Raw genomic sequence first — 12,338 nt, forward strand, 5'->3', positions numbered from 1 at the left:
TGTGTGTGTTTGGTGTTTGTTGGGCTTCTGCGGTTCTTCTGTTAAGTTTGTTAGTCAGTGTTTTGAGCCATTAGTTAGTGCTCTGCAATAGTTTTGTTGTCGAGTATCTTCCAAGTTGTTTGTTTCTTCTCCTGCTTTGCGGTGACTTTTGTTTCTCAGTAGTTCAGACTTTTGATTATTTGTAATTCACTTGTTAGTTCCTGCTTTGTGCAGTACTCCGTTTTCTAATTCCCCCAAATTTAGAATTTAGTAATTCCAGCCTTGCTGTGACATTCTGTGCATATTAAATGACCCCTGATAATTCTTGGGTCTAACCAGTTAGCTACCATTTTTGTGACCCAGAGGAGTCACTCCACAATGGATTGTGAGGTGAATCCATTGATAAATGGATTCACTCCATTGCTATCTATGGAACAGCTTGTATAAGATCCCTGTCTAAGCCTAACACATCCATAAATGTTAGCGTCGGCTTATTCTGTAAGCCCTGCAATATATCCTTCCATCTACTAACGCCTAATTGCTCAGGTGTAATCGTCTGATCGCTGTTTGAGCTCCTCCTACAGAGCGCTGACACCCATCACTATGACTCTCTTCCTGAATGAGGAAATCCAGCCAATCAGAACTGGTATGTTCATTTAACTGTACACCGCTTTGTTCCTCTGTCCTTTAGTCCCTTCGTTGCAGCTAAAATAGCTCATCTTGAAACTATTAGACTAAATTGCTAAATGGTTCAAATGTGCAACCACTCAAAGCTACATCTTTAAGAGGAGTAATCCTCAATCTACAGTACTGTAGCAAGAAGCGGATTAGGGTGGGTAGTGAGGACAGGAACCTACATACTGTAGTAGCAGGGGGGCGTTAGAAGTATTATAAACATATCCCCTCATCCTTGTCTTTTTCTTCATATCAGTTCATGTATTTATTATTCCTCTTAGATTGGAGAGCAAGTGTAAAATCACATTCATGGGACTACGGGAAGTCGACAGTGATAGTTATTGAGGTTAATAGAGAGCAAAAACACACATGCTAGTCTTATTTTCTCTTACACATGTACTGAGCACTTACTCACACAGTCCTAGTAATTCACTACTTGCAGTATTTCAATAATTTGAAAATATTTAGGAAAGGTAATAGTAAAGTACATGTAATACTATGATGACTTTCTTTAGAACCTTTATAAGGCTGTTAACATTTCCTCTGTGGATCTGTACCATTGTATTCAATTGTCACTGATGTCTTAGAGATGCTGCCAACATTGAAAGGGCATTTAAAATAAACTTGACTTCAACCACAAAGTCAAATGTCTTGATGAAGATTCTTAGGACAGATGACTGCATAGTGGCCATGCTGGCAGACAGATACAGCACATCAAAGGAGAATGTCCTCGCTGCGCATTGGCGCTCCAGCATCAGACTGCTTAGTACAGCATTCCCAACTTCCTGAGTGACCCCGAATCTCAGCCAGAAGACTTTGATCTGTCACTGAGATGCTTGTGAAGTCTACTGAAACTGATTCTGCAAAGACTTGATGGTAACTGTAGACAGGATCTTGTCTGCAATTGTCTGGCTCGTTCTTTTATTTTTTTCTTTGATTACCATGACGAGATACTAATGACAGTCAGAAGAAAATGTACAGTACTGTTCATAAGTTTAGGGCCTCCCAACATACTTATACTTTATTAAATCTGGTTTGGGCTGAAACGTGACCTAGAGAAGTTTGTAATCTCCATCTGTACTGTATGTTACATTTTAATTGTGTTCTGTGTCTTTAGTTTGACCTAAAATACGTCCGTCCAACAGCATCTATTATTCTTCAGACTCTTACTACATTTGTAAAAATATATCTCCGTTGTTATTTATTTGACAAAGTATTTGCTCAGCTTTTTATTGCAGAGCTTTGGGCATTAGCCCCAAGAGTGTAAGAAACATTACTACAGAATCAAGTAAACTTCAGATGTTGCCATTTGCAATAAGCAGTTGTAATTGTTACAATAAAATTCATAATAAAACCCTTGGAGGCCGTCCCAGCTAATGACAGACATTAAATCGCTCGACTCCCTCCCTCCTCATGACAAAATGAGAGAACTCGGCTTGAACTGTGGAGAAAGCCCATGAGCCAGCTGAATGATAGCAGCGATAAGGAGTTTTCAAGGTAACTATGCAAACGCAAGACTGTCTGTGGGAAAGCAGCAGCAGAAGCAGAAGTCTGTTTATTTTAATGAGCTCAGAAGTGTCTCTTCTATTCCCCGTACGTTACACTGGGGCTCATTTGGAGTTCACACAGTGCACTGTATGCTCATGATGGATACGGTAATGATACATTAATGCAATCAGGGCCGAGTCTGCTTTGGCTCTCATTAAGAAGGCTAGCTATCTTGCTGACAAGGGCCAGGTCACATTTGGTTGTGACTTTAATCGTTCTCCTTCGGTGTAAATGGAAGTGAGCGAGACAGTAATAGAGTGTTTCTCGTGGGCATATCTGAGAAATGGTGTAGGAGAGAGGGGATAGGACATGAGATAACAGCTGGGATATTCCAAACCGGGGCTGCTTGGGTTTCAGCAGGGGCACAGGCAGCAAATGTGCAGTATCTGCTTGACTTTTCAACACCATGGGAGTTGATGGGAATTTATGAAGGCTAGGAATCGGCTAAAAGGGAGGTATGTATGACTATAGCGTCTCTTATCAGCATCTGGAGCTCAGCATAGCTCCTGTTCTGCTGCTTTAAGCTCCACATATGGCTCTACTGCTGCTGCTCCGGACTTACTGTATGGCTTTGTGCATGGGCTCATTTCACATGCAGCTTTGTTTTTTTTCAATTGAGAACAACAACGAAGGGTTTCTTAGAAACAATGCAATTGAAAGTCTTTCTCTTTGTCTGTTGTGTATAGTATGTGCACATGAACTCACTGGCATGCGGTGCACAGGGAAGGTGTTGCTACTGTTGGGACAGACCCCACCCAAAGCCTTGCAGACACCAGTGCTGCAACTTAGTCAGTGTTCAGTGTTTCCAAATGATGGACCTCTACCTTGAGCTGACTTCAGCGCAAACATACTGTAGCCGTCCGTGTGCATGTGTTGATAAGCAGTCAAACTGCATGTATGAGCTTAGACAATCTGAATTAGGTGTTTTTTGTTTTTTACATTTCCCTCATTTGTAGCCTTGTAGCCAGAGTTAGACCTTTAGGAGGTGGGTCTCGCATGTCAGCTGCAGGGTGCCTCAGTGGAGCTGTGTTAAAAGATGGATTCACTCATACGCCCGCACTTACGCAAACTGCACAAATGTGCAGGGACACACACTTCCAGGCTTCCAGCGCGGGGAGTTGTATGGGCCCAGAGTGAGGGCAGGAATTCCGTAGCTCGGGGTCTGTTTCCAGTCAAACCTGCCCGTGTCCTTCCTGAGCCACTGGAATCCTGCGGTGGCAATGCCCCGGGCTGCTGTGCTGCAGCACGGCAGGGGGGCGGCGGGGTAGCGGTTAGTGTGTGAGAGCAGCGTGTGACTGCGTGATTCAGTGTCTGTTCACTGTCCCACAGCACATGTACAAATAGATGTAGATAGAGACACTTCCTGATATTACTCACACACACATAATATATACTGCACATAGTGTTCCTCACCCCCACCCACACACGGCTCCCTTTCAGTGGTGTCATCAGCTCCAGCTCTCTGTCTCTCGCTCTCTCTCTCTCTCTCTCCCTCTTTAACATACACACACACACACACACACACACACACACACACACACACACACACACACACACACACACGCACGCACACACACACACACACACACACACACACGCACGCACACACAGACCCACAAACTAAAACACGCACAAGGAGAACACCTGTCGGGCCGTATGGCTCACTCCAGGACACCTTTGAGTCATGAGCTCATCGGAAAAGCAATTAAAGGCAGCGTAGGCCCCGCAAGCTGGCGTAATGTTTTGTTTTGCTACTTGGCTTCGAAATTAACCAAACCTGTCAGAAGTCATCTGGCTGACGCGGGCTGGGCTATATTTATTTATTTTCTGTTAGAGAAGCTGGACGCAGGGTCCCAGTGCTGCCTCACATCCAACAATGAAGTGATTCTGAGGGGGTGATTAGTTGGCTGGGCCATGATTCCCCCCTTCCTCCTCCCGCTGTCTACCTGGGCTTGTGAGGGGGGGGTCTCTCACCTCCCTCAGACCGTCTGTTACTCTGATGGTAAGGTCGTGGTCCTGTAGTCGAGAGGTTGTGCCCTCTGTAACCCCAATCAGGGCTTTGGTCTCCACTATGGGACTTGAATTTGAACTTCCACTGACCCAACCACTCCTACTTTATTGAATTTCATGCTTGCAGTGACTAAACAAAAGCAGATTTTGCATTCAAAATGGCCATGCATAAACAGTGTAACCTGATCTAAAGACAACATGAAGACAGGAAGACGTATGGCTTATAGATAGCAAGGCAGTTGAACCAGAAAGGAAGAGGCAGAGGAGCGTTTGCAGAGTTTGAAGGTTAAAGGCCTCCTCTGGTGTGTTCACGCTGCGTAGTGACAGCCGTAAAACAACACCGTCAGCCCCGTGCACGCTTTTAACGCCCTGAGCCACTGAAAAACAAACACCTGTGACACTAATAGATCTACTGTGGTTTAGTCAAGGTGAGTGTGTCTTCACAGATACGGCGCATACAGTAATGCACGTTTTGCTGATGTGTATATTTACAGAGTCTGAGCATTTTTCTGGTGTTTTCTCGGGGAGTCATTTAAGGAAGTAAGAAAAACACTCTTGTTATCGTTGTCATCGCCGGGTGCCACCTTGTTAGAGCCGAGAAAAACAACAGTTACCCGCTGCCGAGGTCGGGCCCCGAGCCTGCCCAGCCATTGCTTCAAAGAAGGTGTCAGTCTGGCAGTTGTGTCAACACGGCGATGAAACGGGAACACACAGTGCGGCTGGCAAAGGCCCGCTCTTCAAAGGCTCCACAGTCGGGTCAACACGTCCTTTGTTTCTGTGTCACTGTCAGCCTGGCCGAGCGAGGAGCGAGGGAGGAATGCTTGCGCTAATCTTAGAAGGAGCGCTTTCTGGAATGGTGTTGTCATGTACCAACATTGTGCAGCTACAATGAGATGACAGCTGCTGACACCACTGTTGGCCGGCCGCCAGTCATTCCAGCACTGTTACTGGGCGCCATTCGATGGCGTTCTATATAAGAACAGTCTCCACTGGATAGTTCGCACTTCAGAGTTGAAAATTTCACGAAATATTTAAAACACATTATTTGCTCGTTTATATCTGTAATTACTGTTAAGCAAACAATCCATCTACCAAGTTTCATGATTTATTGAGCCATGACTCATTGCTGCTGAATGTGGTTTGTCATGCTCAGTATATCCCATAGACCACAGTTTAGGCCCAAGTCCTTGAATACATCTTCACTACATTGACACTCCTCAGCCCGTTCCCAGACTTCTGGGCCCTGCGCTGCTCGTGCTATGATGCTATGCTGGGCTATGATGAAACCACTTGAAGTCAGGCCCCAGCGCTACAGCCACAGCCAAAGCCTATTAAGCAGCCACACTGTGGTGTAGGAGTTCAAGCCACAGGGCTGAGGTTACGATTCCATGTAAGTAGGAGAGAGAGAGGTGGATGTAGGATGACAAGGCTGTTGTTACTGTAGGTAGGAAAGGATGAAGATACAGACTCAGGTATTTATCAGTACTCATACGCACACATTTCATTGTCAATGCCTTCGAATGCGCGCACTTAGCAAAGTCAGTGCACACGCAGAGGCCACAAATCACAGAGAAGTTGTTAACGTGGAGCAAATTAGAGCTGTTGTGTTTGCATTGTTCACAGGGAATAATGGAGCTGGAGTAAGAGGAGTCTGTGAGCATGTGTTGGAGGAGGTTTATGACGGTGCTCTGTCCTTGCTTTAGAGGTTCTTAAACGTTAAACAAAGAAACAAGCGACAGGGCTTTGTTGGAGGTGAAAGGCATACAGACATTCACACATTCACACGTATGCACACACTCTGCCTGGCCTCGGGGCCTGAAACAGAAGACGGGGTTCTTGTCCAAAGCTCCATTAAACTCGTGAAAGTCCTCCTAGAGCTGAAACATCCTCCTATCGTCATGCTGGGACATTCCACAGCACACCAGAGACCCTGTGCTAATCCTGCCGGCATGGGAATCATTATTGTTAGGATCCTAATGCATTACCTCAGGGCCCACTTATTGTTGGTAAGGATTATTATTTAAGAGTAAACTAAAACCCAAAGAAATGCTCGAGTTTCATAGAAATTTATCAAAAGAAAATGTTATTTTTGGCTTAGTGTGATATCGCTTTGAACAGCACAACTGAAGCAAACTGTTGCCCCTCGCCAGGTAGTGGCCCACAGGTCGTTAGGATGCAGTGTACACTGGTATGAGAGAGTGTGAGTCTGGGTCACTTCTGCCCCAACCAACATACACTACACCTGCAAGTTGACGTTGGGGATGCTTTAGGATACATGAAGGACTCTGCCACAAAGCTTTGACGCGAAGCATCTCACACTGCCTCGTCAGAGGGTCGGATGCTGGGTTCACAGGGCACGATGAGCATCATTTACCCTGACTGTGTTGTCTTTGCTTCTAGGTGCAGTCCTGCTGGTGAGCATCCAGGGCATAGCTGTCAACGTGGACCCAGTCTTTTGCACATGGCTGTTGTACCAACCTCACAGAGGGAGCAGCCGGCAGCAGCAACAGGTACTCTACCTCATCCCTAACTGTGATCTCACAGAAGGTCTGCTGGTTTCTGCTCCAGGACATTAGTGGGACACAGGTCACAGTGATGTTATGGAAGATGAATGCCCCATTAACACTTTTATTGGTTTTCTTTTTCGGGTTGCTTGCTTTCATGCTTCTTGCAGTTCTACTGTAGTTTGAAGCAGCTGTCAGCATGTGGTACAAGGCAGAGTGGAAGTTAATTGTTGCCGGAACTGGAGATTGTTGCTGTATGGGTGTAAACACCTCTGCTGGCTGTTGCGTGTGTTCACTTTTGCAGCAAACCTGTGGTTTTGCGTATTTACTGTATGTCTGTGACTGTTTCTGCAAGGCCACCTACCTCGGCTGCTTGTCAAGGCTTTCTCAAGGCCTGGCTGCTACCACAAGGACAGGTTGAAGGACAGTTAGCAGCTTGTGAAGGACAGACGAGAGGATGCTGACACTGTTATGGTCAGGGTGGCAGGAAATTATTAGAAAAGTCATACTTGGAGCAGAAAACAGGATGAAGGAGGAGACATTTAATGGGATGGTGAGGAGGGAAGTATGAGTGACATGAGGGTTGGAATAGTACAGAGGAAGGAGAATTAGGAAAAACACGAGGGAGGAAAAGAAGACTAGTGAATGTATCAGATAAAGGTGTGGTCAAAAAGAGAGAATGGCATCTACAAGTACAGAATGGTAGCAAGAAACCAAAAGCTTATTGAAAGAGGTGACCTAGGAAAGGGTAAAAGAAGAGTAAAGAGGAGACAACGGAAAATAGTTGGACACTAAGAAAGTGAAGGATAGTGAGAACAAGCAAGCAGGAAACATGAGAGACTGAAGTGCTACAGAGGCATATTATAGGAGAAGTTATGAGGAGAAACACACACACACACACACACACACACACACACACACACACACACACACACACACACACACACACACACACACACACACACACACACACACACACACACACACATACTGCCCTCTACCCCAACCCACCCTGGGGTGTGTGGTAGAACGGTTTAGCTCATATTATGTCATCCACCAAGAATGAGCAATGGTCAGTGGGTAAGGTACCTGCTTTTAGCACAGACTATTAAAATGCGGCGAAGCACATTTTTTCCGCGTAGTGTACAAACTGAATTATATAATAATGTTAGCCTTTTAACATTTTTCTCTAACACATGAACGAGCAACGTGGTTGCATGGATTGTCTTGAGTTTGTTTCGGCGTGAGTGTGCTTGGAGGTGTGGGTTTTCCAAAAAGCGGTATAGGACCTTCAGGACGCTGACTCTGCGCCATTAACCCACTGGCCCACAGTCTTCTATTCACCTCACGTTAAGTTGCAGCAGCGTTTTGGCATTAAAGCTTAGTCAGTAGCTTCACATGCTAATGTAATTTGGGGGCCCATTTTTAATCTTTCCACAACCAGCAACTTGGTCCTGACCCAGTCACAAAAAGTGTGTGTGTGTGTGTGTGTGTGTGTGTGTGTGTGTGTGTGTGTGTGTGTGTGTGTGTGTGTGTGTGTGTGTGTGTGTGTGTGTGTGTGTGTGTGTGTGTGTGTGTTTACACAGGCTGCAGTATGTTGTTGGCCTGCGGCCTTGTCCAGCTGCATCGCAGTCTGGTGCTGCTGCTGGCTGATGAGGTTTCCTCATTTTATACCAGCCCTCCACTCCTCTGTCTTCCAGCCGTTCCACTGCCAGCCAGGATGTGTATGTGTGCGTTTGGCCTGCCACCGGCATGGGAGACTGCTCAGAAAAACACGGAGCTGTCACTAGTCCTTGTTGATTTTGGAGGCCGCGCTTGTGTTCGACTGCATTTTTCTTTTCTCGTTCTCTCCCAGCCTTCCTTTCTGCTTTGCGTTGCATTATGCATCTCACCTTCTCATTAACCCACATTGTTTCAGTCTGATCACATTTGATGGAAATGCATGCCAGCGTTCAGTAACACTGTGGTGTCGTTGCAGAATGCTGCTTCGGTCCCTCTGTCTAAGAGGAGGGAGGACGAGCTTTCAGTGGGGAGCACGCCGCTGGCTAAGCAGACCTCCAACCAGGCGTCGGACTATGCCAGCAGCCCGCTCAAAACCAAAACAGTCACAGGTTGGTTTACCAACAACAGCTGTAGCACTGATGCCGGATTGAAGAGGCTGCCGTGAAATTTCATCTTGTACAAACACATCTTTAAATATGTCCTGCAGGGACGGGGCCACAAACGACGCAGGGCCGCGGTTGAGCCGTAGCTTCAGGCTGTGCTTTCAGATGTGTTTGTTGTAAATTAAGAGGAAAAAGAAAACTGCTGTGACATTTATTTTTCCCATGATATCTGCAGTAACTGCCACTGTTTTGACGTTAAAGTGCGGGGTCTTTCTGTAATAATAATAATTCGCTTTGTTTTAGCCCGTTTCTATGCAATGAAACCACGTTACTATGTTATTGCGTAACGGACGACAGCCCACTGACAACTTTGTGAACCTGGGTCTCTGGGGACAGCGCACACTCAGGCAAATCCTCCTCCGTGGTGTTACCCACAATGGCTTGGCTGCATGGAGCCTGCCTTTATGCCAGTTTTCCACTTTCTGGGACCCCCGTGTTCAGAGCAAACAGACACATACACAGTTTTACAGCCTATTTACAGTGTGTGTATAGACTATTGGATGGTGAGCACTGAAGCTACTGTACCTGAATGTACACATATTATTAAATATGTGTGTGGTTACATTCCTACTGTACCTGGTAGCATAACTGGTTCACTCTTTATGGGCCTGTCTATGACACAGCACAGAGATCTGCTCACTGCAACAGTTGTTTTCATACTGATATGGCTATTTATGAAGCTAATAGTCCACCTCCCCACTATGTTCCCCATAAGTCGTTATTAATCAGTGTGCTCCTGTGCAGGCCTTATTTAACTGAATTAGTAACTGAGTTTAAAAACTGAATAAATAAATCTGCTAAAAGGCCTTTTCTAGACTCTACTGTTTGACTGTCTTGGTGTTTAGGCTCCAGGTCCTCTAAACACTTAAACAGTTGAAGCGATTTCTGCCAAAACATTGCAGTGACAAGTCAGGGGAAAAAAGCAAGTGGCTGTTTGTACTTTTCTCTTCTTTTTAAGTCCCTGGGAAATGTGTTCCCAACAGGAGTGATAATGGGTGAAGTCATCCTGTAGCTGTAAATAGCATTGCATGTGTATGACGTTCCCCTGTGTGTTTTGAAAAATGCTCCTTTGACATTTTGGAGTCTAAAAACGGGCCGTTAGGGTCCTCCGCCTGCTCGCCTTTAAAAGTTCACAGCTGAAAGGTTACGCTGCCTTCGCTTCCTGGCGTCCGTCCGCTTCTCGTTTCATCCAGCGTTCGCTAATGGCTTTTCCATAAAATGGCATCTTTGCTTACTCACATCTCAACAGTATATTCTCTCATAAGGAGTTGTCAGTAAACAGTCACCTTGGCTCCGACCGTCCACACAAACAGGCTGCAGCTCATCAGCGGCACTCAGCTGAATGAAGTACTGTACGACGGCCTCCTATACACCAGCTGTCTGTCTGTTTTTCTGTCTGTGAAGGCATTTGGCTGTCACAAACTGTCAGGTGAAAACCATTTGCCCTGACACTGTGTGCTGGACTATTGTACTGATTATTTGTATATGGGCCCTCATTGTTAAATGTGTACCAAGTAAGAGTCCAGCTCTATCTGATCCAAATAGCTAAACAAAAGATGTTGGTAACTAGGTGCCGGTGCTGCATTTTTTCCCCTTTTCTAGAGCTGGCTAGTAAATGAACTGCAGTGTAATGAATAGTTGCAAATGGTTTCTGTGGACAGTAAGAATAAGACCAGAGGCATTTAGCTCTTGTGCTTTTAATCATGCTGAAGCAGTCAGAAGAGCCTAATAGACTACAGATCAGTCCTACTGTGCAGCTTACAGCCCTGCAGGTACGCTGTCTTCTTTATTTCACCATGTCCTAGTTAAGTAATAATACATTGATGCTGCCAATAACCGTTTCTCTGCATGCAAACATGACTTCATGTCATTTGCCAATAATGAAAAATAGGAGCTTTTTTCCCGTCTTCTAGTTGCTGGGTCGTGGTGATACTTGATACACTCCTCACTGTCTTTCAGCTCATTCCCCCATACTCCATTGTCCCTGTGATTAATTGGGGGATAAAAAATGCAACGTTAATTTTTTTCTAATCCCATGGTTTACCATGGTGGAGGAGATGCATGATGCACATACCCAAATATTTGGACTGATCTACAGTATCACAATAATCACTCCTACAGTTCTTTAGGTAACAGTAGTTGAATTCATCATTTAGTTGAATGTACTATTTTATTCTGAGGCAGACCTCACATATGTTAACACCATAATGTGCACAGTCTAAGTCAAGTGAGAAACTTTAGAGCCACGGTCAGCCAGAGCTCCTAAATGGCTCAAGGTCATGGGAATAACATATGTGGATTGTGTCGTTAGGGTGGATTTTCCCTTGTAAAGCTACCCCCCAGTCGCCTTATGAGCAGAGTTGCTGACATCTAACATGTTGTGATTGGAATTAGGCTCTCTAAAGATGATTTATTAATTGCTTTACCATGTGTGGAGCACACTGGGAATAAGGACCTGGATGTTTAAACAGGAGGTGGATGAAGGGACCGGACTCCAGCCTAGCTGGCCAGCACCAGCCCTTTAGTGCAACTCAGTTATTGGTTTATCATGTTTGCCTGTGGTGTTTATACTTTGCTGACTGTTAGCTGAACATAAAACTGTCTACTGCTTTTACTTGTCGGCAGGAGGCATTGGGTCTGTAAAGTCATTTAGCCATGGCGAGTCATCTGATGGATTGTTCAAAATGGAAATGAATTGTGTTGTTGTTGGAATCAACAAATGGCCCAAACTGCTGTCCTGTGTTGTAACGTGTACACAGAAACGTTTCTTTTTTCTCTTGTTTGCCTAAATTTGATTTGGCTTTTTTCTCAATAGCTAATGTTCCTGTTTTAAGGCAGCTTGAAATACACGTTTGGATGCGTTTCTGGTGTTTTTTAGTTGCGGGTTTGTTGTTGGCGTGTAGCTACTTGAGGACTTCAGGGGGGTTTGTAATCACTGCAGGAGACGTTTTATTTTTCAGGCCTCAGTCATCTATTTAGGTAAACAGCGGAGAGATGTGCAGGTTGTTCGCCAGCTGGAGTCAGCGTGCTGTTTGAACTGCCATTCACAGGGATGCATGGGAATAAACACGCTGGACGGGCTCAGTCTCAACAGCGGCACATCGCCAACTGGACTGCCACTGGTGCTTCTGCTGGGATGACCTCAAGGAGGAGATTTTACCTAGAAAGTCCCCCTCCTTATATGAATCATAACACGCAAAGTCCAACTTTTAGCTCTTAAGCTTTAATTCTGGGAAGTTATTTTACTTCATTATGAAATGTTATGGGATGCATTAGAGTGACGTGTCCTGTTTCCCTGTAAATGTACAGTTTTACTAAATTCACTTGCTTTTTCCACATATTTGAATTTTTGTCCTGTCCAGTGCTGATCAACTGAGGGATGAACCATGTGCTTTACTTAGAATAGAACTTTATTTGTCATTGTACAGGTACAACAGTAATTACCCAGATAATAAGT

The 12,338-nt window shown here is 45.1% G+C and overlaps 1 protein-coding gene across 8 annotated transcripts in view; it reads left to right on the forward strand.

Annotated features, from left to right (window-relative positions):
- Window positions 1-12,338, forward strand: part of LOC114842483 (intermembrane lipid transfer protein VPS13B-like) — a 225,231-nt gene that overhangs the window by 77,368 nt on the left and 135,525 nt on the right. For all 8 annotated transcript variants that reach the window (XM_029128029.3, XM_029128025.3, XM_029128026.3 and 5 more), the window contains exons 20-21: window positions 6,613-6,722; window positions 8,695-8,827. In XM_029128029.3, the coding sequence (XP_028983862.1) occupies window positions 6,613-6,722; window positions 8,695-8,827 (243 nt within the window). The remainder of the gene's footprint in view (window positions 1-6,612; window positions 6,723-8,694; window positions 8,828-12,338) is intronic.

This window comes from Betta splendens, chromosome 16 (genome assembly GCF_900634795.4).
Source record: "Betta splendens chromosome 16, fBetSpl5.4, whole genome shotgun sequence".
Lineage (NCBI taxonomy): Eukaryota > Metazoa > Chordata > Actinopteri > Anabantiformes > Osphronemidae > Betta > Betta splendens.